This window comes from Schistocerca piceifrons, chromosome X (assembly GCF_021461385.2).
Source record: "Schistocerca piceifrons isolate TAMUIC-IGC-003096 chromosome X, iqSchPice1.1, whole genome shotgun sequence".
Lineage (NCBI taxonomy): Eukaryota > Metazoa > Arthropoda > Insecta > Orthoptera > Acrididae > Schistocerca > Schistocerca piceifrons.
This window is the reverse complement of record NC_060149.1, coordinates 697556755-697580303: the sequence shown is the minus strand read 5'-3', so window position 1 is coordinate 697580303 and position 23549 is coordinate 697556755. Positions and strand designations below refer to the sequence as shown.

Genomic DNA, 23549 nt, shown 5'->3' with positions numbered 1-23549 from the left:
TGAGACAGAGCTGCAACTAGGTACGATACAAACGTTGACTCATATATTCTAGAGAAGGACAAGTTGCTGAAGGTAGATTTTTTTTCCAGTATTCTATTTGGATGTTTTAGTCACGTGACATAGCCAGCGTTCTAGTCGTATGCGGCTACGTGTTCGGTATGTGGTTTAAAGCGCTGTCTACTTGCGATCGTTAACGGTGAACCCGTCGGTCATCAGAGGACTTCCATCTCATGTGTGACGAAGGTTGACACATTGCTCTAAATGCACTTTGATTTACGCGATCCCCACAATATCGCATGCTTGGTGTAAAATCGAGACTTCAGTGTCATAAATAAGTTAGCTGTGGGTATGTGTGAGGGGCTGTAATCATTATGTACACACTTACCCGACAGACGGGTGTTTACAGAGTCGGTGACGGGATGACTTTTAATTTTCACATGTTGGACGCTGCTGTTATACGTATCTGTTTGCTTGTAGGATGTACCGGCTGCTAATAACTATCATTTTTTATATAGACATGATGGAGTAATAGTATTATTTCTGACTCGTGATCCGGTGTGATCATTGGGCACTAGACGTGTCCGCAGGGCTATATTGGGCTCGTATCATAGAAAGGAAAAGTTTTACGATTGGGGTAGAGATAGCTCAGCGTAAGGTGACTGGGGAGAAGGATGTATGTCTGACAGGACGGAAAAGTAAGCGATCTAAGGTTGTTGCCCGTTTTTAAGTGCTGAACATTCTAGTCTTAGGAGTGTGTGTGTTTGTGTTATCTCTCTCTCTCTCTCTCTCTCTCTCTCTCTCTCTCTCTCTCTCTCTCTTTTTCTCTCTCTCCTACCGGAACCTTTGATGCACCGATCATGGACTCTAGAAAAATGCTTTACACTTGATAGATTGAATGATTTGCTTAAAAATCTATCGAGCTACGTTGTGTATAAATATCGCTCCGTTCTTCTTCTTCTTAACTGTATGCTATTAAATTAAGGCACTTTGAGATCTGTTACTATAGATCGATGTGGTGTGCTAAGCTCCAAGACTTGGTTACATTTCGAGAAATGTGGTGCACTTGGATGGATTAAGACTAGGAAAGCTCTATTCAGTCAAGAGAGGTGGAGTGTAGCTGTATTCGTCTGCTCGGTTGAGGAATAATTGAATAGCGATGTTGCGGGGTAGGTAGGTCAATGCCGAGGTGAGGATGGTCTTTTAACGTAAGAGGACTAGATAGCTCTGTGACCGCCATACGCAGAGAGATTGATCGAGTACTATGCGCGAGGTCTTAGAAATATGTATAGCGTTGTCTGGTATAACTTGATCGTCTTTACGTGTTCGAGAATTAATTGTGAAAGGACGTGCTGAGCAGTCATCTATGAATGGTCGCAATGATACTTGCAAAGCAGAGGATGTATGGTTTAGCTATGATACTGAAATTAAGAAAACAAGCTGTCACATGATTGGCCAGTGTTGGACTTACTGTAAAATTTTTCGCGATATCATCTGTGATGGATAATATTACAGTAGATCGGGGGTGTCTTATCCATCGCATGTGTGCATTGGGTACGACATAATGATTGACTGACAACGCTTGCTTGAGTTGGGGGAGAAATTTTGATTGATGGACCGCAACTTTCAGGGTTGCTAGCACCGAAAACGGTGATCCTGTACTTGTGTGCAAAAATGACCAATCACTAGAAGTTGAATGCAGAGTTATAAACTATTCGGTCACTGCGACATATGAGTTTAAATGTAGCGGTGGTCAATCACTTTAGAGGGAAGTGGCTACAACGCCAGCAGGCTCTTCTATTTACCTTGTGTTGTGGGTGTCCTTTATTTAAAATCATTCAATGTTATGCTATCGACTGTAAGAATATGATTTATAAGGTGCAAGGTGTAGTTTCCTGTTAGACCGTGCATCAGCCCGTGTTAATGTCTGTTTAGAATCAGACAATGACTTAGAAGTCACGGCAGAAAGACGAAATGCTCGGCAGTGTGCAAAAGCGTGTTAGAAAACACTGTTTGAACAAGGGCTTAGAGTATGGGTGATCAAACTTTAAAGGGGTCTCTGCAGCGTGTGTGTATATTTAATATGATGTTGTTCATATAGGCATTTGTAGTTTGAGGTGTTGGATTTGGCGAGCTGTTAGGAATTCTTGGATGGCTGCACTCTGAGTTATTCGGGGGGAGTATTGTGAATTCCGTTTGTCCACGCTGGAGGTGGATAGCATTGGTAGCTTCGTGACTTTTTCACTGTTTCATGGTAGAGGATAAAGATGATAGGGTGTTGAGGATCTGTTGTACTTGTACCTAGTTTGAGGCGTACAACATTGCGCGCATTTCCGGCGAATGGTCAAAACAAGATCCTGTTGTAGTAACTGAGATCGTTCTGTTTATAGACAGGTTGCAGAAGGTAATAGATATGTCTTTCTCCGACTTAAATTGCAGAGATCAGATGGGTGAAGATAAATGCATACTCATATATGCTTGGAAAGGGAGAATGCTTTTTTATTATTAAGTGAGTTTTGGCAGGAGTGAATATGGTTTTATATATGCGAGTGGAAATTGTGAGCGAAGGGTGAATGACGTCGGGTTCACTGGCTGGGGGGGGGACACTGTTTACATGTCCTGTAGGAGATGCAAGGGGGAGATACAGATCTGCGCTATTCAGAAATCCATTTGTGCATTGTATGTCGTTAGAAAATAGCTGGAGAGCAGATATAGGGAGAGCCCACTTCTGCATTCTGGTCCTGGGGCTGAGTGGACGGCTGTTTAGATGGACACCTATGTGGCTTTGACATGCCGGCGGCGGCGCTCGGACACTCGCTTTGTAAGGCGCTATGGGATTAGTTTGAGCATTTAGTACTTGTTTGGGTGGTTACTGGATTAAGAACTGTAATATTGAAGGTCATGTCCTCAGCGGGACCGCTGTGTAATTGAGTGAGTGTGTTTACGTATTTGAAGATATTTTTCGCGAATGGTGATGTTAAGTTGATGGCTCAGTTTAGCTACCACAGTAAAAAAAATAGCTGTCTGCTGCTGAAAGAAAGAAAAGGAAGAAAGAAAGGGATGACCTTGCCCCCAGACCTGATGGATGAGTTATTAGATAAGAGCAAGTGATAGTTGAATGATGCTATGTGTTTGGATATAGGAGTCTCTAAACGGCGGGTCGAGATTTTTTTATGTGGAAATTTATGCAATCTATAGATATTGGTATTCGACCGCTAGTGACAACAGTTAAGAGCGGAAAAATAGGTACAAATCGAGCGCTGGCAGAATGTTGGGGCAATGGTAATAACATTTAATTGAAGGTGGAGGTGATAACTATGGACCGGGCTTTGAATATTGTTGTATGTGCTTGATGCTCTGTATAAAAGTTTGACTCTTTAATTGCGTTTGGTATTGTGTGTAAAATTAATTTTACTGTTGAAAGTGCGAGAAAGATGAGTTGAATGGTGTTTAGATAGAGGCTACGTTTGTAATTCGAAAAGTGGGTATGAGAACGGTAAATTTATTGATAGGCATGCTTTGTGGGATGATATATGAGTGTCAAGATAGGGTTTAGGACGTTTGCGTATGTTGATGGTGGGACGGGTGTGAGGTTACGTGCGGTGGGATGTTATTTAAAAAAAAATGTTGTAAAGTAAGAATAATATTGAGAAGGTTTTTAGATGGCTGGTCACGCGATGAGGGGAGAGCAGGGATGTGTAGTTATGTTTAGTTAAAGGGCCGTGTAATGTCGTGTGAGGAGCAATGTGCTCTGTGCTACAGTGCCATAGGGTGGTGGGGTTTCGGGTTCCGCTGGATAGGTCAGGAGTCCACTACACGCAACAAGCGGCTACACGGGTAGCAGGGGTTGTGTGGCGTGGGCTGGGCGGTTTTTTTAGGTTAGATGGCCTTGGGCAAGTACAGAAAGGGCAACAGCCTCAACGGGTGCGGGGCAAAGTCAGGACATGTGGGGACCAAGCAGCAATCGGTATTGTAATTGTCAACTGTCGAAGCTGCGTTGGTAAAGTACCAGAACTTCAAGCGCTGATAGAAAGCACCGAAGGTACAGAAAGCTGGTTGAAGTCAGAGATAAATTCTGCCGAAATTTTTACAAAGGTACAGACGGTGTTTAGAAAGGATAGATTGCATGCAACCGGTGGTGGAGTGTTCGTCGCTGTTAGTAGTAGTTTATCCTGTAGTGAAGTAGAAGTGGATAGTTCCTGTGAATTATTATGGGTGGAGGTTACACTCAACAACCGAGCTAGGTTAATAATGGGCTCCTTTTACCGACCTCCCGAATCAGCAGCATTAGTGGAAGAACAACCGAGAGAAAATTTGGAATACATTTCACATAAATTTTCTCAGCATGTTATAGTCTTAGGTGGAGATTTCAATTTACCAGATATAGACTGGGACACTCCGATGTTTAGGACGGGTGGTAGGGACAGAGCATCGAGTGACATTATACTGAGTGCACTATCCGAAAATTACCTCGAGCAATTAAACAGAGAACCGACTCGTGGAGATAACATCTTGGATCTACTGATAACAAACAAACCCGAACTTTTCGACTCTGTATGTGCAGAACAGGGCATCAGTGATCATAAGGCCGTTGCAGCATCCCTGAATATGGAAGTTAATAGGAATATAAAAAAAAGGGAGGAAGGTTTATCTGTTTAGCAAGAGTAATTAGAAGGCAGATTTCAGACTACCTAACAGATCAAAACGAAAATTTCTGTTCCGACACTGACAATGTTGAGTGTTTACGGAAAAAGTTCAAGACAATCGTAAAATGCGTTTTAGACAGGTACGTGCCGAGTAAAACTGTGAGGGATGGGAAAAAGCCACCGTGGTACAACAACAAAGTTAGGAAACTACTGCGAAAGCAAAGAGAGCTTCACTCCAAGTTTAAACGCAGCCAAAACCTCTCAGACATACAGAAGCTAAACGATGTCAAAGTTAGCGTAAGGAGGGCTATGCGAGAAGCGTTCAGTGAATTCGAAAGTAAAATTCTATGTACCGACTTGACAGAAAATCCTAGGAAGTTCTGGTCTTACGTTAAATCAGTAAGTGACTCGAAACAGCATATCCAGACACTCCGGGATGATGATGGCATTGAAACAGAGGATGACACGCGTAAATCTGAAATACTAAACACCTTTTTCCAAAGCTGTTTCACAGAGGAAGACCGCACTGCAGTTCCTTCTCTAAATCCTCGCACAATCAAAAAAATGGCTGACATCGAAATAAGTGTCCAAGGAATAGAAAAGCAACTGGAATCACTCAATGGAGGAAAGTCCACTGGACCTGACGGGATACCAATTCGATTCTACACAGAGTACGCGAAAGAACTTGCCCCCCTTCTAACAGCCGTGTACCGCAAGTCTCTAGAGGAACGGAGGGTTCCAAATGATTGGAAAAGAGCACAGGTAGTCCCAGTCTTCAAGAAGGGTCGTCGAGCAGATGCGCAAAACTATAGACCTATATCTCTGACGTAGATCTGTTGTAGAATTTTAGAACATGTTTTTTGCTCGAGTATCATGTCGTTTTTGGAAACCCAGATTCTACTATGTAGGAATCAACATGGATTCCGGAAACAGCGATCGTGTGAGACCCAACTCGCTTTATTTGTTCGTGAGACCCAGAAAATATTAGATACAGGCTCCCAGGTAGATGCTATTTTTCTTGACTTCCGGAAGGCGTTCGATACAGTTCCGCACTGTCGCCTGATAAACAGAGTAAGAGCCTACGGAATATCAGACCAGCTGTGTGGCTGGATTGAAGAGTTTTTAGCAAACAGAACACAGCATGTTGTTATCAATGGAGAGACGTCTACAGACGTTAAAGTAACCTCTGGCGTGCCGCAGGGGAGTGTTATGGGACCATTGCTTTTCACAATATATATAAATGACCTAGTAGATAGTGTCGGAAGTTCCATGCGGCTTTTCGCGGACGATGCTGTAGTATACAGAGAAGTTGCAGCATTAGAAAATTGTAGCGAAATGCAGGAAGATCTGCAGCGGATAGGCACTTGGTGCAGCGAGTGGCAACTGTCCCTTAACATAGACAAATGTAATGTATTGCGAATACATAGAAAGAAGGATCCTTTATTGTATGATTATATGATAGCGGAACAAACACTGGTAGCAGTTACTTCTGTAAAATATCTGGGAGTATGCGTGCGGAACGATTTGAAGTGGAATGATCATATAAAATTAATTGTTGGTAAGGCGGGTACCAGGTTGAGATTCATTGGGAGAGTGCTTAGAAAATGTAGTCCATCAACAAAGGAGGTGGCTTACAAAACACTCGTTCGACCTATACTTGAGTATTGCTCATCAGTGTGGGATCCGTACCAGATCGGTTTGACGGAGGAGATAGAGAAGATCCAAAGAAGAGCGGCGCGTTTCGTCACAGGGTTATTTGGTAACCGTGATAGCGTTACGGAGATGTTTAATAAACTCAAGTGGCAGACTCTGCAAGAGAGGCGCTCTGCATCGCGGTGTAGATTGCTCGCCAGTTTTCGAGAGGGTGCGTTTCTGGATGAGGTATCGAATATATTGCTTCCCCCTACTTATACCTCCCGAGGAGATCACGAATGTAAAATTAGAGAGATTAGAGCGCGCACGGAGGCTTTCAGACAGTCGTTCTTCCCGCGAACCATACGCGACAGGAACAGGAAAGGGAGGTAATGACAGTGGCACGCAAAGTGCCCTCCGCCACACACCGTTGGGTGGCTTGCGGAGTATAAATGTAGATGTAGGTGTAGATGTCATAGGAGGTAAAGACATGTGCTGCTATGATGTGTCTAGCGTATGGAGGCTGCGCTTTAGATTTTGCTACGTTGATGTAAAGTTGACTTTCACCCGCGTTCGGTGGTCGCGGCTCGGGATCGCGGCCCTGGACGGACGTATGTGTGTGCTTTGGCCGCTGACGAGCGCGTTGGCCGCGCCAACTCACGCTTGCGGAAGCCGAGCAGGGGCTGTGCGAGGTCTGAAATCAGACGGATGGGTGACTTCACGATCCTGTGGGCAGGGTGCAGAGTGGGGGTACCTGCGCACGTCTGCTGAGTTATTTTGCGAGCGGATCTGCAGGCTCTGCTATGCGTTATTAGGATAGTTTACAAGTATCTACACATCTGTGTGATGTATTATTTAGTAACAGTTTGCTATAGTGTGTACTGAAATTATGATTGGGTGCGTGTCTGTGGGCTGTGCAACATGGCTCAGGGCACATCTGGGATTGGTGTTTTGTGATAGCGTGATAGATACACTGTATGGTTAAATAAGTTGTTCAAAAAAATAAATAGAGTGTTCTCAATGATTACACGCGCCTGCAGTGCAGATCAGAGTGATTGGTTTTCCGTCACCATCTCGGTTGCATGCGAGTAGTAAATGTTTTCCCGGCCGCGTTAATCGAGTGTGTCAACGAGCTATGAGCTATTCTGAGAATAGACGTGAAGGCAGGTCCAGACCTGAGACGCCGGCGGTATACATGAGAAGAACAATGCAGCTTTCACATGTGTCGGCTGTCATGAGAGCTCGGAAGCTGAACTTGGCTGGAGACTCTGGAATCCCCTTCCCCACTGACCGCACGCGCGCGAGGCCTGCCTTCGAGCGTAATCTAAGGCGCATAGGCGATATCAATTTCTCCGGTGATAGGTGCGAATGCGACTGTGTTGAGGTCATGTTTGGGGGAGGCGGAGCAGAGACTTTTGGTCGGTTTGGCAGCTGGTGGTGTTTGGGCACGTCTGTTGCACTATTTTGCGAGCATGTCTGTGCACTGTGCGGTGCTTTATTTGGAGAGTTTAAGAGTACAGAGCTCGTCTGCTGATATTGTGTACTGCATTATTTAAGAGCTGTTTGGTATTGTGTGGTGAAATTAGGAGTTGTTTACGTGTTTGTGGCCTGTGTCAGAAGACCACAGTGGGATCAGTGCAGGTGTTTTGTGACAAATATACTCCACGACTTAATAAAAGGGCTCCAAATAAATAGAGTGCAGCCCTTCCTTACTTCCCTGAGCAGCACAGCGCAGTCTGAGCTGTTTTTGCGCAATAACGGCAATCTGGTCAAAATGTGAGTGAGTAGACAAATAAATAACTGGACAAATTTATCTGTAGAGGAGTTACTGGTCTGGATTGGAATGAATATCTTGATGGGTGTGGTTGTGTTGCCAAGTGTAGTGCACTACTGGAGTTCAGAAACTGCCGTAAGTCAGTCTCACATATCGAAATCTATGAGAAGTAAAAGTTTCAAAAATATATGTTGCAAATAAATAAAGTGCACTCGTTCCTCCTTCCATCAGCCTATGAACTGAAATTATTTCCGAAAATTAGCAGTTGTTTGGCTATTTGGAGGTAAATGTTTTGCATCATTTACGAGCGGTTCGCATGTCTGTACGCTGTTCTATGACTTATTTTTAACTGTTTACAATTAGCAAGCGTGTGTGTAGAACATTATAAATGAGTTATGTATGAGAGTTTTGCAGGACTGTATGATGTGGGACATGTCGGTGTGATAAATATCCTCCATTCCTAAATAAAGTAAATTCGTTCCTCCATCCATGGACTTACTGCAAGGTGAGTCCGTTTTACCAGAAACGTGTAGGGAGACGTTGAGTGCTGGTGGCTTGGTTTGAAACAATTTTCTTAGGTTGGTGGCAGAAGCGCAAGTGAGCTTTGTTTACTGGCAGATTTGAAACCTGGCACTGGTTCCTAGGAGGAGGAGGTGGTGGTCTGGTCCTCGAAAAGTAGTTGAAATTAGGGAGTTGAACACGTTTGCATACGTATATGGAATTGTAAATTGAATTATTTAATATAGCGGGGTGGTGAGAGAGAATTAGCGAGCGTTCTCGCGACGAGCAAACACGCTGTTATACGGTCATGGTGGATTCCACTGTCAGTGAAACTCTGGCGCCAAACGTATCCTTTGTCCGGCATGCGGTCGACAGGTTCCATCGTGTCCAGCGTTAAGTGCTCACGGGCACGGCTGACCGTTTGTGGCGGGGCCCTGAGGCGCCGCTCGCCGCAAGCTGGCGCGCTGGCCGTAGGAGTGTGCTTGACGTCAGACGGCCAGGGAGCTGCCGATGGAATGGGCTCAGCCGGCCGCGCGTACATCAGCTGCACTCGGGAGTTTCGCTGTGTGAGCATGAAGAAGTCAGTTGGAACACACCTGCATGACTGTAACGTCTGAAATAAAGAGTCATTTTCCAGATATTTACAGAAGGCTATGTCCGTCGCGTGTATGGAGGGTGTGTGACGTAAGCGGGGCGGCGGCGCAGCGATTGTACAGTTATTACGCGCGCGCGAGAGCAAGTCAATTAGCAGGCGTTCTAGTGCTGTTATATAGTCATGGCGGATGTCGAGCAAACTTTGCCGCCAAAAGTGTAGCACAGCGTTCTCGCTCACACATGGACACGTGGTGGACGGTGAGCGGTCGGCATCGACAGGTTTGAACGTGACGCCGAAAGTGTTGCAGGGAATTAGCCGACCGTTGTGCGATTCAGCTCCGAGGGAGACAATTTTGGCAGGAAATGCGTGGAGGCGACGAATACACGTGGTGAGTGGACAAGGGGCCGCTGTGACGTCAAACTCGACAAGTTCCAGCGTGTCCAGCGAAAACATGTTTACGACGTGGGAGCGATCGCTGGGCTCGACCCCGCGCTAGTGGCCGGCCGCCTCACGTGACAGGCGTAGGCAGTGTCTCCGCGCGCTGGCCAGGGGATGGCAAGGATTTGAACTAATTCAGTTGGAGCGTGGACGTCGTGGTGACTGCACTGCGATATCAAAGATGTGTGTGCTGACTGTGTTGGAGAACAAGTGATGACCATACTGCTTGAAGTAAAGTCTTCAGTCCCTTCCCCCCTGCAAAATCAAAGGACGTGAATTGCCTCTGAGCACTATGGGACTTAACATCTATGGCCATCAGTCCCCTAGAACTTAGAACTACTTAAACCTAACTAACCTAAGGACATCACACAACACCCAGTCATCACGAGGCAGAGAAAATCCCTGACCCCGCCGGGAATCGAACCCTGGAACCCGGGCGTGGGAAGCGAGAACGCTACCGCACGACCACGAGCTGCAGACTGGATGTGAATTACGTTACTATAAGTGGAGTTTTTTATTTGACTTGATTGTGATAGGCTACCAGTGAAAAAAGATATGTGACGGAGAAAGCTCACACATGTGATCAATTATGGTGTTGCGGATTTGAACTTGTGATAGATTTTTGTTATGGATGTAAGGAGAATGGCTTTCTCACCGAGAAAATCGGACATCTTGAATAAATAATAAATGATAATAATATATAGAAGTACAGTTTTCGAAAGAATATCGTGTTGGAATTTGAATTTGGAGCAATTTTCTAGTGGAGGTAAGCCTTTAGTAATAAATGATAATGAATGATAATAAATGAGAATGAATGATAATGAATAATAATAAACAATAGTAAGGTCTTGCCCCCATTATCGTGTAGGATTTTGAATTTGGAGGGAATTTTCTAGTGGAGAAAGGTCAATAATAATAAATAATAATAATTGATAATAAATAATAATAAATGATAATACATGATAATAAATGATAATGAATGACAATAAATGATAATAAATGACATTGAATGATAATGAATGTTAATAAATGATAATGAATGATAATGAACAATAAACAAAAGTAAGGTTTTGCAGCCATTATCATGTTGGAATTTGAATTTGGAGGGAATTTTCTAGTGGAGGCAGGTGAATAATAATAAATAACAATAAATGATAATAAATAGTAGCACAATTGGCCTATTTTTCCGCCAAAATTCAAACTTCCCGCCATTTTTTCTTGAGGTTAGGTTAGTGGACATAGCACAATTGGACTATTCTCCCGCCAAAATCCGCCATCTTGGATGACGTCATGCACTATTGCCAAGTCTACATTCCGCCATCTTGGATGACGTCATCGGCGCCATCTTGAATAAATTTGGCAACAATGGAGAGTGGGGTGGTGCCCTCTATGTCCCACTACTGACGCTGTCGTTTATAGACTAATAAAGTCATCAGAAGATCAAAAGAAATGGCAAAACGATTTAGAAAAGATATATGTATGGTGCGAAAATTGTCAGCTGACACTAACTAACGAGAAGTGTGAGGTCATCTACATGAGTGCTAAAAGGAATCCGTTCAACTTCGGTTACACGATAAATCAGTCAAATCTAAAGGTCGTAAATTCAACCAAATATTCAGGGATTACAATCATAAATAACTCAAATTGCAACGATCATATAGATAATGTTGGGGGTAGAGTAAACAGAAGGCTGCGATTCATTGGCAGAACACTTAGAAGGTGCAACACCTAAAGAGACTGCTTACACTACACTTGTCCGCCCTATTCTGGAGTATTGCTGTGCGGTGTGGAATCCGCATCAGGTGCGACTGACACATGACATCGAAAAAGTTCAAAGAAGGGCGGCCTTTTTTATATTATCGCGAGGAGGGAAGAAAGTGTCACTGAAATGATACAGGATTTGGGGTCGACATCATTAAAACAAAGGCGTTTCTCGTTGGGGCGGAATCTTCTCAGGAAATTCAAATCACCAACATTCTTCTCAGAATGCGAAAATATTTTGTTGAAAACGACCTACATGGGGTGAAACGATACGATGACAAAATAAGCGAAATGAGAGCTCGTACGGAAAGATGTATATAAGTGTTCGTTCTTTCCGCACGCTATACGAGATTGGAATTATGGAGAATTGTGAAGGTGGTTCGATGAACCCTCTGTTGGGCACTTTAATGTAATTTGCAGAGTATCTATGAAAACAGAGATGAGATCAGTAGAGTTATGTCACAACTGGACTGCCCTGAAGCTATTGGCTCTCCTGTATAATCAAAGGATTCGCGAACTGATCTTTCCATTAGGATACGTCAGGTGAACTAGATGTGCTGAATCGCAGCTAGAGCTACACCTGAAATTATTTGTGAAACGTTAACAATTTAGTTAATATTAACCAAACCTTTCTAAAATGCCACGTTTCTACGTGCATTAAAATTTCAATTTTCACGCAGGTGCACTCCGAGAAAGTTACAGCTTAGACTTTAAGGTGTAGGTATATCTTTGATTCTGATTTCTTGATTTCGGTTGTAAATTAATCTACCCCTTACCGCTATATAGGGAGCATTCTAAGGTGGAAGTTAAATTTTTAGTCTCCACAATTAAATAAATTAAAAGCATTGGTACATTAATATGGCATTTTAAACAAATTCATAATGCTACCAAATTTATAAGTTCTTGAAAACAGCCACAAGTCGCTCTTTATATTTTTTATTTACCAGCCTCGCTCTTCAAATGAACAGAAGCATCATGAGAATATACAATTGAAAGTTGGCTGATAACATTAAATATAACGTTTAAAGTTGGATGACAACTCTAAAGATTAAAATGGCTGCGCTGTATTACTTAAACTTACATTTAAAGTACAGTAGTAAACGATGACACTAACAGCGCCAAAGACAGAGTCGTTGCGCCAGGCGTCTGTCGTCATAGCAATAAGGTCGCTCAAACCTATCAGATCTCCCGCGTACCGGCCGGCTACATACGGCTGCTTGTTCAAATCTACGTGTTCGTCGCCAGAAAAATGTAAGCGAAATTCTCATTCTCCACGACAACGCAAGGCCTTACACGAGTCTGCGCACCTGAGAGGAGCTCACGAAATTGGAATATTCTTCCCGATCCAACCTACAGCCCGGCTATTGCACCTTCCGACTTCCATCCGTTTGGCCCAATGAGGGATGCACTCCGCAGGAAGCAGTATGTGGATTATGAGGAGGTTACTGATGCAGCAAGACGACCAGCAGAGAGGCACCGTGCCAGCATACAGGCCCTCCCAGTAAGGTATGGCCCTCGAACTGGGTTCTGTAGCCAAAAGAAAAAAATGGTTCAAATGGCTCTGAGCACTATGGGACTTAACTACTGAGGTCATCAGTCCCCTAGAACTTAGAACTACTTAAACCTAACTAACCTAAGGACATCACACACATCCATGCCCGAGGCAGGATTCGAACCTGCGACCGTAGCGGTCATGCGGTTCCAAACTGACGCGCTTAGAACCGCACGGCCACACCGGCCGGCTGTAGCCAAAAGAGCGGGGAATAATACGGTGTATAATAATCGTGAATAAAAACAATCTGATTTCAGAAAAAAACTCTTCGCGCACCACGATGGTTAAAATATACCGTGCATGGCGAAATGGCGCCATCCAAAACCGAGGCCGAGGCAACTGTTGTGCACAATGGGCCATAGATGACAGGGGTGAACGATGGCTGCAGAGATGTGTACGGGCATATAAACATGCAACTGTTGAGCAACTGACCGTCCAGATGAACCAAGGGGTTACCAACAGTGTCTCTTCAGCGACTGTTCAGCGAACGTTGCTGCCCATGGGCCTCTGCAGCAGCCGCCTGGTTCATGCACCCATGCTGACGGCTGTTTATCGGCCACAAAGGCTGGAATTTGCACGAAATTGTGACAGCAGGACGTCCATTGAGTGGCGACTGGAGGCCTTTTCAGATGAATTACGTTTTATGCTACACAACACTATCGATCTCCCTGGCCGACCGCTGTGGCCTAGCGGTTCTAGGCGCTTCAGTCCGGAACTGCGCTGCTGCTACGGTCGCAGTTTCGAATCCTGCCTCGGGCATGGATGTGTGTGATATCCTTAGGTTAGTTCGGTTTAAGACATGTAGTTCTAAAACTAGGGGACTGATGACCTCAGATGTTAGGTCCCATAGCACATAGAACCATCTGAACCATTCGATCTCCCTGTATTACTCTCCTTAGACGACGTGACGTCCGTTCGTCAATTAGTTGTGGCTGTTGTCCTGTGCGGTGGTTCGTGCGTGTGGAAACACTGACTCTGTGATATTGGAGATCCGCCGTAGACACAATTTAGTTTGGAAACCCGAATTCTTATGTAATGTCCGATAAGGTATGTCCTGCGAATCTTGAACAAATTCCCAACCAACATTCTAAGTCGTTAAACTCGTCCGTGCTGCCAAGTTCGCAAGACAGCTGCCTTTAAGAGACAGCTCAGGTGTTGTGTCTACAGTCGCGCTATACGCCGCATCTAGCCGCAACATTCGGACGCCAGATACGGAACACATTCGAACGAGCCATCCATTGCAACTTTTGTCTGCTCAGTTCAACAGACCCTTTTCTTTCTACTATTCTTCCGAAAAGTTTTTTGTGGTATCTTGAATTTTTTATGAAATATCGGGAACGTCCGGTACTTTTCCATGGATTCAGAAACGTTGCCTGCAGACAGTATAGGTAATTTGCAGAATTTAATTCCCCTTCTAGGTTTTTGCTTAGACAGTAATTAAGCACGATGTTGTCAAAGCTTCTGCCCTCTTTAACTTGGTTCGTGACTGAGACATTTCACGCGTTTTGTGAGCAACATGCTATCATTAATCCAAGCAGTTCCATGAAATTCTTATAATATGATCATTTTGCATATGAATTAGTTAGTATTATGTTCTTATACATTGTTTCTGTGATTCGCAGAAAAATAGCGGCACTTCTAGGGCAGTGCATCCGCGTGGCGAATCTGCGTGAGTAGCGTTCATCTACATCACTCGCTCTGCACGTGCACGTGGAAGCACGTGACTGGCTAGTTCACGCACTCGGTATCACGTGACGCTCACTCACGGAGTGACGGGAAACAGCCGCGTGCCCTTGCTACGCTGATAGGGAAACATGGACTCTACCTACTCAGCCCCGACACAATGTAGCTGTGCTAATGGGACTGGTAAGCCAATGAATGCATTTAAAATTAGAATTTCTTTCAGCTGTCCATTTTCCACGTTTTCTATGAAGAAGGTGTGTGGTGTACACCTGACATTCACCAGGTGTTACCACAGTATAACGAAAATTAAAATTATAACAGAATATTGAATGTTATTGAAGGTCATTGTTTCAGTTGTGGAAAGGTGTATCTCCGTGAAATAATAGCTGATAAATTAATGCTCGCTTTCAGTCAGCTTCTAAAGTCTTACTGACATTTAGACATATTTTGAACAGAACAAATTAAAAATATTTATGTTGAGGAATGTGATTACATACTTCTTTTGTTAACTTTGTTTATAACTACCAAAAAAATTGCAATCAAGCTACAATGTAGGTTTTTGCGAGTACATCGATGAAATGAACTAGTAGGACTCGTTATATTTGATAATATGTACAAAAAGAGAAAGGAAGTGTAAGGTGTAATGGTGAAAAAATATGGATATTATTCGAACAGATTTCTATCTCGACAATTATTTGAAAAAGTAGATAATTCAAACAAATTTATTCGCCAATAAATTATCTATAAATTAAATAACGAATACCATACACCCCACCATATTTTCTTTGTTTACTTCTTGTACAGAATTAGTAATTGTTTCCTTGGCTCAGTGCCGTTTCTGTTTGATAAATAACTTATTAATTGTTTGTCAATAAATATGCCTTTTTGTTCCAGTGGCTTAAGTTCCAGACTACAAAACTTAGGCTTGAGGTAGGATCCTCGGTTGGTACTATGATTTTCTCGGTCACTTTTCCCTTATTTCGCCTATAACAATGACAATAATACCAAGTCAAGATGCACCGTGGAGTATGTGTCGAAGTATAGATCCACCCTAACTGGCTAAAGAAGTCTGTTCAGAGATGGGTGTAAAGCACTGCAGTGCTGAAACCGTCCTTCAAGTTCAGCTCAGTTTTATACGATATACAGTGTGGCAAATGAAAAGTAAAAATGCTTATAGGTGGCCCATCGCATCAGCTTGGGTCATAACGCACTGCGCTTCTGCAATGTTGAGTAGCCAATTTAGTCAGCCAGCTGACGGTCATTCGTGACCGATCAGCTGAGCGAGACGGACGTGGAATATGTTATGCCTCTTTTTCTCGTAACAAATGCACTTCACTATATTTATAAAATATTATTTTACTTGCTTTATGCGCTGTGGATTATAAGTTCACTTACATAGGTGTTGGGGCACACGGAAAATATAGTGACTCATCTATGCAATCAGTTTTGCATAAGACTCTGGTTAATTAAAATTTAAGAATATCTGAGGAAAACCACATATCAAACAAGGGAGTACTGATGCCATGCGTCATTGTCGGAGACAAGGCATTTAGTATATCTGAAAATTTAATGTGTCCTTATGCTGGAAGGCCAAAAGAATCTCTAAAAACCGACTATCTGGGACTAGGCGGTTTATAGAATACACTTATTGCATTCTCTCAATTAAATGGAGAAAGGGGAATTTTTCCTCGCCCAGTGGACGTTCGAGAAGAATTTTCAATTATCATAATAAATTCATGCTGTGTTTTACAAAATAGTGTGCCAGAAGGAGATGGCTATAAATTTGACGGTGTACTGTACGTCCATCCAGTACTGTAAATTTCCCCAGGTCCTACAAGCTTTCGAAAGGCATCGTGCAATTTATTTCAGGATGCATGAAAAGTCTGGCTGCTTCGACAAGTGCACAAAGACTGAAGGCAGCCACATGCTTTTTAAACGAGGCAGCCTGCTCGCAACTAGCAGCGTGGAGCCATGAAATTACAGCGGCCTAGTGCGCGGGCTAAAATACACGTCATCTTTTATTGACTACCCCAGATGGCCTGCCTAGTGCTGTAAAGCCCTTACCGACTCGCCCCCTTCAATTGTCTCTGCACCTGCCAGTTACGTCTCCTCCTCCCACCACTAACATGAGCAAGAACTGTACGTTAGCAGCCAACGATTAGAATGCAGACGACAGAATCTCTCAATCTTCAGCACCTCTTTTAGATTGCTAACATTATCAGATATGCATGTCTCCTTGGTATAATTACGTAATTCGTGTTTGTAGTGCTACAAAATGAGTGAACCAAGCAAGATCTCAGCTGTTCCTATTAACGTCAACAGACTTTTCATCTAAAGTCTCCTAAAACGTTCATGGAATGTTGCTGGATGTATAAAGTCATACAAAGTGCTTTTAAGATTAACTCTGAATAAGTTTCCTGTTACAATGTGGAATAGTTTTTTCGGTAAGACATTCGTCTATGAAGTTCAGTAGAGATACGAGATTCAAAAATTTCGGGAGAGGCACTGGGTTCAAGAATACAGAAGAATTCGTAATATAGTACCACACTTGCAACTTGTGTCTCTTGAATTTGTGAAGAGACGATTGAAGACGTTTCTCGTCTTTCTATGCCCATTGCAGTTACTGCAGCACAGTCTTACCCACGACTTAAAAATAAGTAGTTCACCTTTATTGCTGCTCATGACCAAGGGAGGTTTACAACAAACTTCAGATATATAATAAGCAAATAAATGTCAAAGAAGTCGGGTTATGAGTTTCGAATGACATTATGATGTGAAAAGAAGATTTTATTTGGAATGTGATTTGAGAAGTGTAGTTAAGTTGGAATCACAACGACTTGTTTGCCAAAAACTATGGCAGAACTGATGGTTTCTCAATTTTTGCTAAAGAAGATTCTAAGCTGAAAAGCTGAAGGTCATAGTTCGACGGTCATGATTAAAGACGAATTCAGGTGTGCATTGCATGTGTAGAACGTATTTTCTTTAGTGTCTCAACAGTAACTATCCATAAATCAAATAAATTTTCTGATGAGACACATCTAAAAAGGAGCTGTTCTGAAAAGTAATTTAAAAGAAACGTGAAGTACATTCGTTTTATATATGACAAAGAATTTGAGCAATAAATACAATTGGATTTCAAATTTATCTATTATTCTAAACAGATTTTATCCACAACGACAAAGAAATGTTCTTGTTCGTATACGTGAATAATGTTTACAATAATATTTCTTATTGGTGAATAACGAATAGTAATTTCTATTTCTATTCGTTATCCGTCATTCGCATAAATTTCACCCAAGTCTCGTGCTAAGCAAAGCGCATCGCGCACGTGCACACTGCAGAGTTGCAACCTATGTGCAAGTGTGTGCAGATACATGAAATCTGTGTGTCTGCGGACAAGGCCTCACGCGGCTGTGCCAGCCGTATGGCTGGTGTACATGCACTCACGCGGCTGTAATTAGCATCGGTAGTCTTCGGCAACTTCCACTTCCGCCATCGTTGGCGAAACGTATTTGCACTCTCACTCGCACACCGCAGCGTGCGGGCCACGCGGTTGCAGGGTTCTAGTACTTTCATAAATACCGGATTAAATGAAAAACGGTGCACAACTCTTAGATTCCATTCAACACGGCCTGTACATTGTTTGATTTTCGACATACATCTCTGTTTTTTTTTTTTTCGTTAGCTAAGCACTTACATAATTACGTCGCTTCAGTTCTTCAGCAATGCAGGATGTTGTTTGTATGTACTTCTCCGCTTCAGTTTTGGAATTGTCGTTCTGCTTGGCGCATGCATCGACCTAAAAAAAAAAGGAGAAAGAAAACAAAAATGAAGAAAATTGTTTCAGAAATTTTCATAATTTCACAAAGGTAGTAACTATTCATAAATTGCTGCATACATGTGCTTAAATTATTGTTCGTCATACTTACCAGCTGCAACATGTCTCGTTTCCTAACGCACTTTTCAAAATCGCAGTATACAGGTGACAGTCCACCTTCAAGCACTTTAGCTTCTCCGACCTGAAAATGGAATGAAAAATTAAATGCAGAGGTCTCTTTCATACATTCTGTGAAAATATTACAATAAGGTAATATTAAACACGTTGGTCTCTCACATCAAGTTATTGCTCACAGGAAAGTGAATAAACAGTAGGTAACGTAATAAATCAAAACCTGATGGAACTTTTCACCTTTACACAAATCTGCGATACCACCTAAATTCCGGACAGATTTGAACTACCTTTTATTAATAATTTATGTAATCCAAGATTTCGGATGTTTACAAAGTTTTGAAGTCCTCAGGAGTAAATTTGCCACAATTATAATTTTTCGCTTATATATCGATATTTTACTATACTGTTATGCTACACTATGAAGCCGAGTTTGCAAATAAATGGCAGCAAATGTTAACAAAACAAAAGTATATCATTTATTATAGTCAACCATTATTTATATCCTTTCAATAACATAAAAACTTTATCAACAATTGCTATTTTAAAAATCGTCAAAGGAATCAATACTTCAGAAAAATAGTTAATAAATTAAAACTGAACTTAGCTCTAAAAACGGAAGTTACATAAACAATGTTTTGACTGATAGAACTCACTGGAAACTTAGAGAACAATTAGCTTGGTTTATACTACCCTTGCTTGGCGTCCGTTGCCTCAGATTCAATTTGCTGTTGAAAGGGTTAACATAAGGTGAAGCTCTTTGGACGTGTGGGTTTTAGAAAGACAACGAAACTGATCTCAAGTATTTTTGTTCGTTCTAGATATACGTGCTTTCTTGTGGTTCTTCACTGTGTTTGTGATTGTGAATTATTTTACGTTGAATGGGAATAAGACGACATATTTTGAAAACAGGAACTGGTGCTTCAAGCGTGTCTTAAAAAAAAATTCACGACCTAATCGGTGAAATTAAAACGACGTGGATCCCTAGACACTGACTGGATTTGCAAGTTAACTACTTTGTTTATAACATATGATGATGTCTCTCTTACAGTGCAAACAGACGTATTGCAGTGCTGTTCACTCACGTGCAATGTGGGCGAAAGCAAACATTTTCTACGTACTTTACAGGGAGAGAATCATTACAACAAGTAGCACCTACTAAGAATGTCCAAAGCAAATTAATATTTTTGGAGTTATTAAAAACCATTTTTTCTACTCGTTTACAGATCGCTTCCTCTCGAGCATGAAAGGGACGTGTTCATTTAATTTCCTCTATTACTGCAAGCAACTGCGTACAAGATTCAGTACGGATAAACGTCGAACTACACTACTGGCCATTAAAATTGCTACACCACGAAGATGACGTGTTACAGACGCGAAATTTAACCGACAGGGAGAAGATGGTGTGATATGCAAATGATTAGCTTTTCAGAGCATTCACACAAGGTTGGCGCCAGTGGCGACACCTACAACGTGCTGACATGAGAAAAGTTTCCAACCGATATCTCATACGCAAACAGCAGTTGACCGGTGTTGCCTGGTGGAACATTGTTGTGATGCCTTGTGTGAGGAGGCGAAATGCGTACCATCACGTATCCCACTTTGATAAAGGTCGGATTGTAGCCTATCGCGATTGCGGTTTATCGTATCTCGACATAGCTGCTCGCGTTGATCGAGATCCAATGACTGTTAGCAGAATATGGAGTCAGTGGGTTCAGGAGGGTAATACGGAACGCCGTGCTGGATCTCAACGACCTCGTATCACCAGCAGTCGAGATGACAGGCATCTTATCCGAATAGCTGTAACGGATCGTGCAGCCACGTCTCGATACCTGAGTCAACAGATGGGGACGTTTGCAAGACAACAACCATCTGCACGAACAGTTCGACGACGTTTGCAGCAGCATGCACTATCAGCTCGGAGACCATGGCTGCGGTTGCCCTTGACGCTGCATCACAGACAGGAGCACCTGCGATGATGTACTCAACGACGAACCTGGGTGCACGAATGGCAAAACGTCATTTTTTCGGATGAATCCAGGTTCTGTTTACAGCATCACGATGGTCGCATCCGTGTTTGTCGACATCTCGGTGGACGCACATTGGAAACGTGCATTCGTCATCGCCATACAAGCGTATCACCCGGCGTGATGGTATGGGGTGCCATTGGTTACACGTCTCGGTCACCTCTTTTTCGCATTGACGGCACTTTGAACAGCGGACGTTACATTTCAGATGTGTTACGACCCGTGGCTCTACCCTACATTCGATCCCTGCCAAACCCTACATTTCAGCAGGATAATGCACGACCGCATGTTGCAGGTCCTGTACGGGCCTTTCTGGATACAGAAAATAATCGACTGCTGTCCTGGCCAGCACATTCTCCAGATCTCTCAGCAACTGAAAACGTCTGGTCAAAGGTGCCCGAGTAACTGGCTCGTCACAGTACGCCAGTCACTACTCTTGTTGAACTGTGGTATCGTGTTGAGGCTGCATGGGCAGGTGTACCTGTACACGCCATCCAAGCTCTGTTTGACTCAATGCCCAGGCGTATCAAGGCCGTTATTACGGCCAGAGGTGGTTGTTCTGGGTACTGATTTCTCGGGATCTACGTACCCAAATTGCGTGAAAATGTAATCACATGTCAGTTCTAGTGCAATGAATACCCGTTTATCATTTGCATTTCTTCTTGGTGTAGCAATTTTAATGGCCAGTAGTGTACTTTAGTGATTGTAAAAGTTGAAACACTTTGAAGATAGCTTGCATATCGACGGCATTTAGAGGACAGCTGAAGCTAGGCGCGGCAGTAAATGATTAAAGGGCGATAGAGGGTGCGTGGGCGGAATAGCGCTTAGTGCTTTGGAATTGCATGATTACGTCTGTATTCTCAATAAAAGGTCAAATACCGTGAACATTATGTGTTGTTACAATTAGGTAAATAATCTATTGACTCACCAGTGCCTGACATTCTGCGTAAGCTGTGCCATTCAGGTACCTTGTGGTGCATTTTTTGAGTTCTTCATATGCGTCTGGTGTCTGTAATTAAAAGCACAGTTATAGTCCTGCTTTCAAAAGATTATAAAGCACAGCTCTCTATGCTATCTTAAAGAAACTATGACTGTATATTTCACCTTAAACATTAAGAGAAATGAAATCTTCCGTGTCTGAGATACGTGTTTGGTGCGCGAACGGGTCACGTGGCCGAAAATTTCCGTAAATGGGAGGAGCAAGAAGAAGAAGAAGATGGAATCTGATTCAGCTACACCAAGGAAAGACTTGAGTACAGAACGGAGTGGCTGGGAGAGGCTATGTGCGCAAAGAGCTCAGATAGCTCAATAAGAGTAAGTAAAAATAGTTTTTCTGCTAGGCCAATGTCCGTAACTGGAGTGTTTTGGTAATATGTCCGCCTATCAGAAGGTCAGTGTCGTCCATTAGATGAATGAAACATACGTTCGTGGTACACTTGACACTATAAGATACTCATCGACCCTAACTGTGACCTGTGGTCACAACTGGGAACTGGAATATGATCTTTTCGGTTTATCTGTCTTTTTATGTTGAAGACCAGCTAATTTAGAGACAGTTGTCGTTATGGATGGACTGTTTTCAGGATACAAAATTGATGCACCGTTGTAGTGCTGCTCTTATAAATAAGATTCAGAAAGTTAAAATATCACACGAGACCATTTTTTGGTGATTATTAGATTATTAGGCGTTACATGTTTGTAGCTAATGTTGTTTAGGAACACTTGAGTGACGGGAAACCAGTGACAGATGATGTGGTTCACTAGAGCAGTTCATCCGTGACTTTACTGGACGTATTCATTTGAGTCTGCCGTTACCATATGCATAGATTTGATTTAATTTCATATAAGCGTCAGTAGCAACAAAACTTGTACCCTACAATTGTAGTATATTAGTGTACCTTTTCTTTTTTCTGTAGTAGTTTGCTCAGTTTTCCATAGTCTCTAGACGACAAATCTCACATATGATGGTAAATAAATAAAAAATACGTAAATAAATATTCGTTAACACGCAAAGGATAAGATACTAATTATAGCTTAGGTTATTATCCCTTTAAAGACGCGTTGTAATGATTCACTTTTTGTCTATAAGTTATGGCAGTTGCATATCTTACGATTTTTTTCTTTTACAAAGCTGGCAAATTTTCGTGTCTCCTAGACTGTATACATTACCTGCTTCATCCTGGAGTAGCGCGCGAAGCACCCATAGCACGCATCGTCGGTTGACGATTCTGAACACAGCGGCTGCATCAGGTCGTCGAACAGAGGGCTGCCAACACAAAAGCAAAGCATCACTAACATCACGCACTTTGTTGGCCACACCTGTGGGAGCACACCACCTGTAGAGATTAAATACATTATTATCCGGAAAGGAGGTAAAAAGTTATTGTGCTGATCACTGACAATCATCAAGATGGTAAAGCGGATCTTATGTGATCCGAAAAGAACCTTTTAAATACACGATACCTAATTCCACATAAACACAGGAAAAATACCTACAAGCTAAAACCTAACTCTGCGGTAATTCCCTGATCTGTCTACAGCAAGTGCCTGACATGCGGCGTTCGGCGATCATAGAGCAACTGCTCACCAATGCATCAATGACGAGATGTACGACGTGGTGTTGAGGAGCAAACTCTGGATAGTGAGAGCCTTGCACTAAATATGCGCTCACCGCTGTCCATCAAGTCACTCTGTGAACTTTTTTAGATGAATTTTTTTAACTTTTTTAGATGAATTTCTTGCTCAATTTACTTTTTGTAGGTATTTGAGATTCCTGTTGAAATTTGTTGTTGATGTGTGTAGTGACAGAAACTGATTAGCAGACTTACTGACAGAAGCACTTTGAAAATATGAAACTTTCTGCAAATTGTCTAATGGAGATTTTAGCTTCCTGCTTTCTAATGTGCATCAGTAAGAAAAATACATAGTGGAGAAGATATAGCACATGCTGGATGCTTTGAGAGTGTGACTGCGCTTTGGCAAAAAAAAATCCAC

The 23549-nt window shown here is 42.6% G+C and overlaps 1 protein-coding gene across 1 annotated transcript in view; it reads right to left on the bottom strand.

Moving 5' to 3' along the window:
• The window catches only part of LOC124722208, a 41236-nt gene that overhangs the window by 5011 nt on the left and 12676 nt on the right, over positions 1-23549 (bottom strand). The window contains exons 2-5 of the mRNA XM_047247404.1: positions 22725-22821; positions 21484-21564; positions 18509-18598; positions 18277-18378 (exon numbers count right to left, since the gene is read on the bottom strand). Of these exons, the coding sequence (XP_047103360.1) occupies positions 18277-18378; positions 18509-18598; positions 21484-21564; positions 22725-22821 (370 nt within the window). The remainder of the gene's footprint in view (positions 1-18276; positions 18379-18508; positions 18599-21483; positions 21565-22724; positions 22822-23549) is intronic.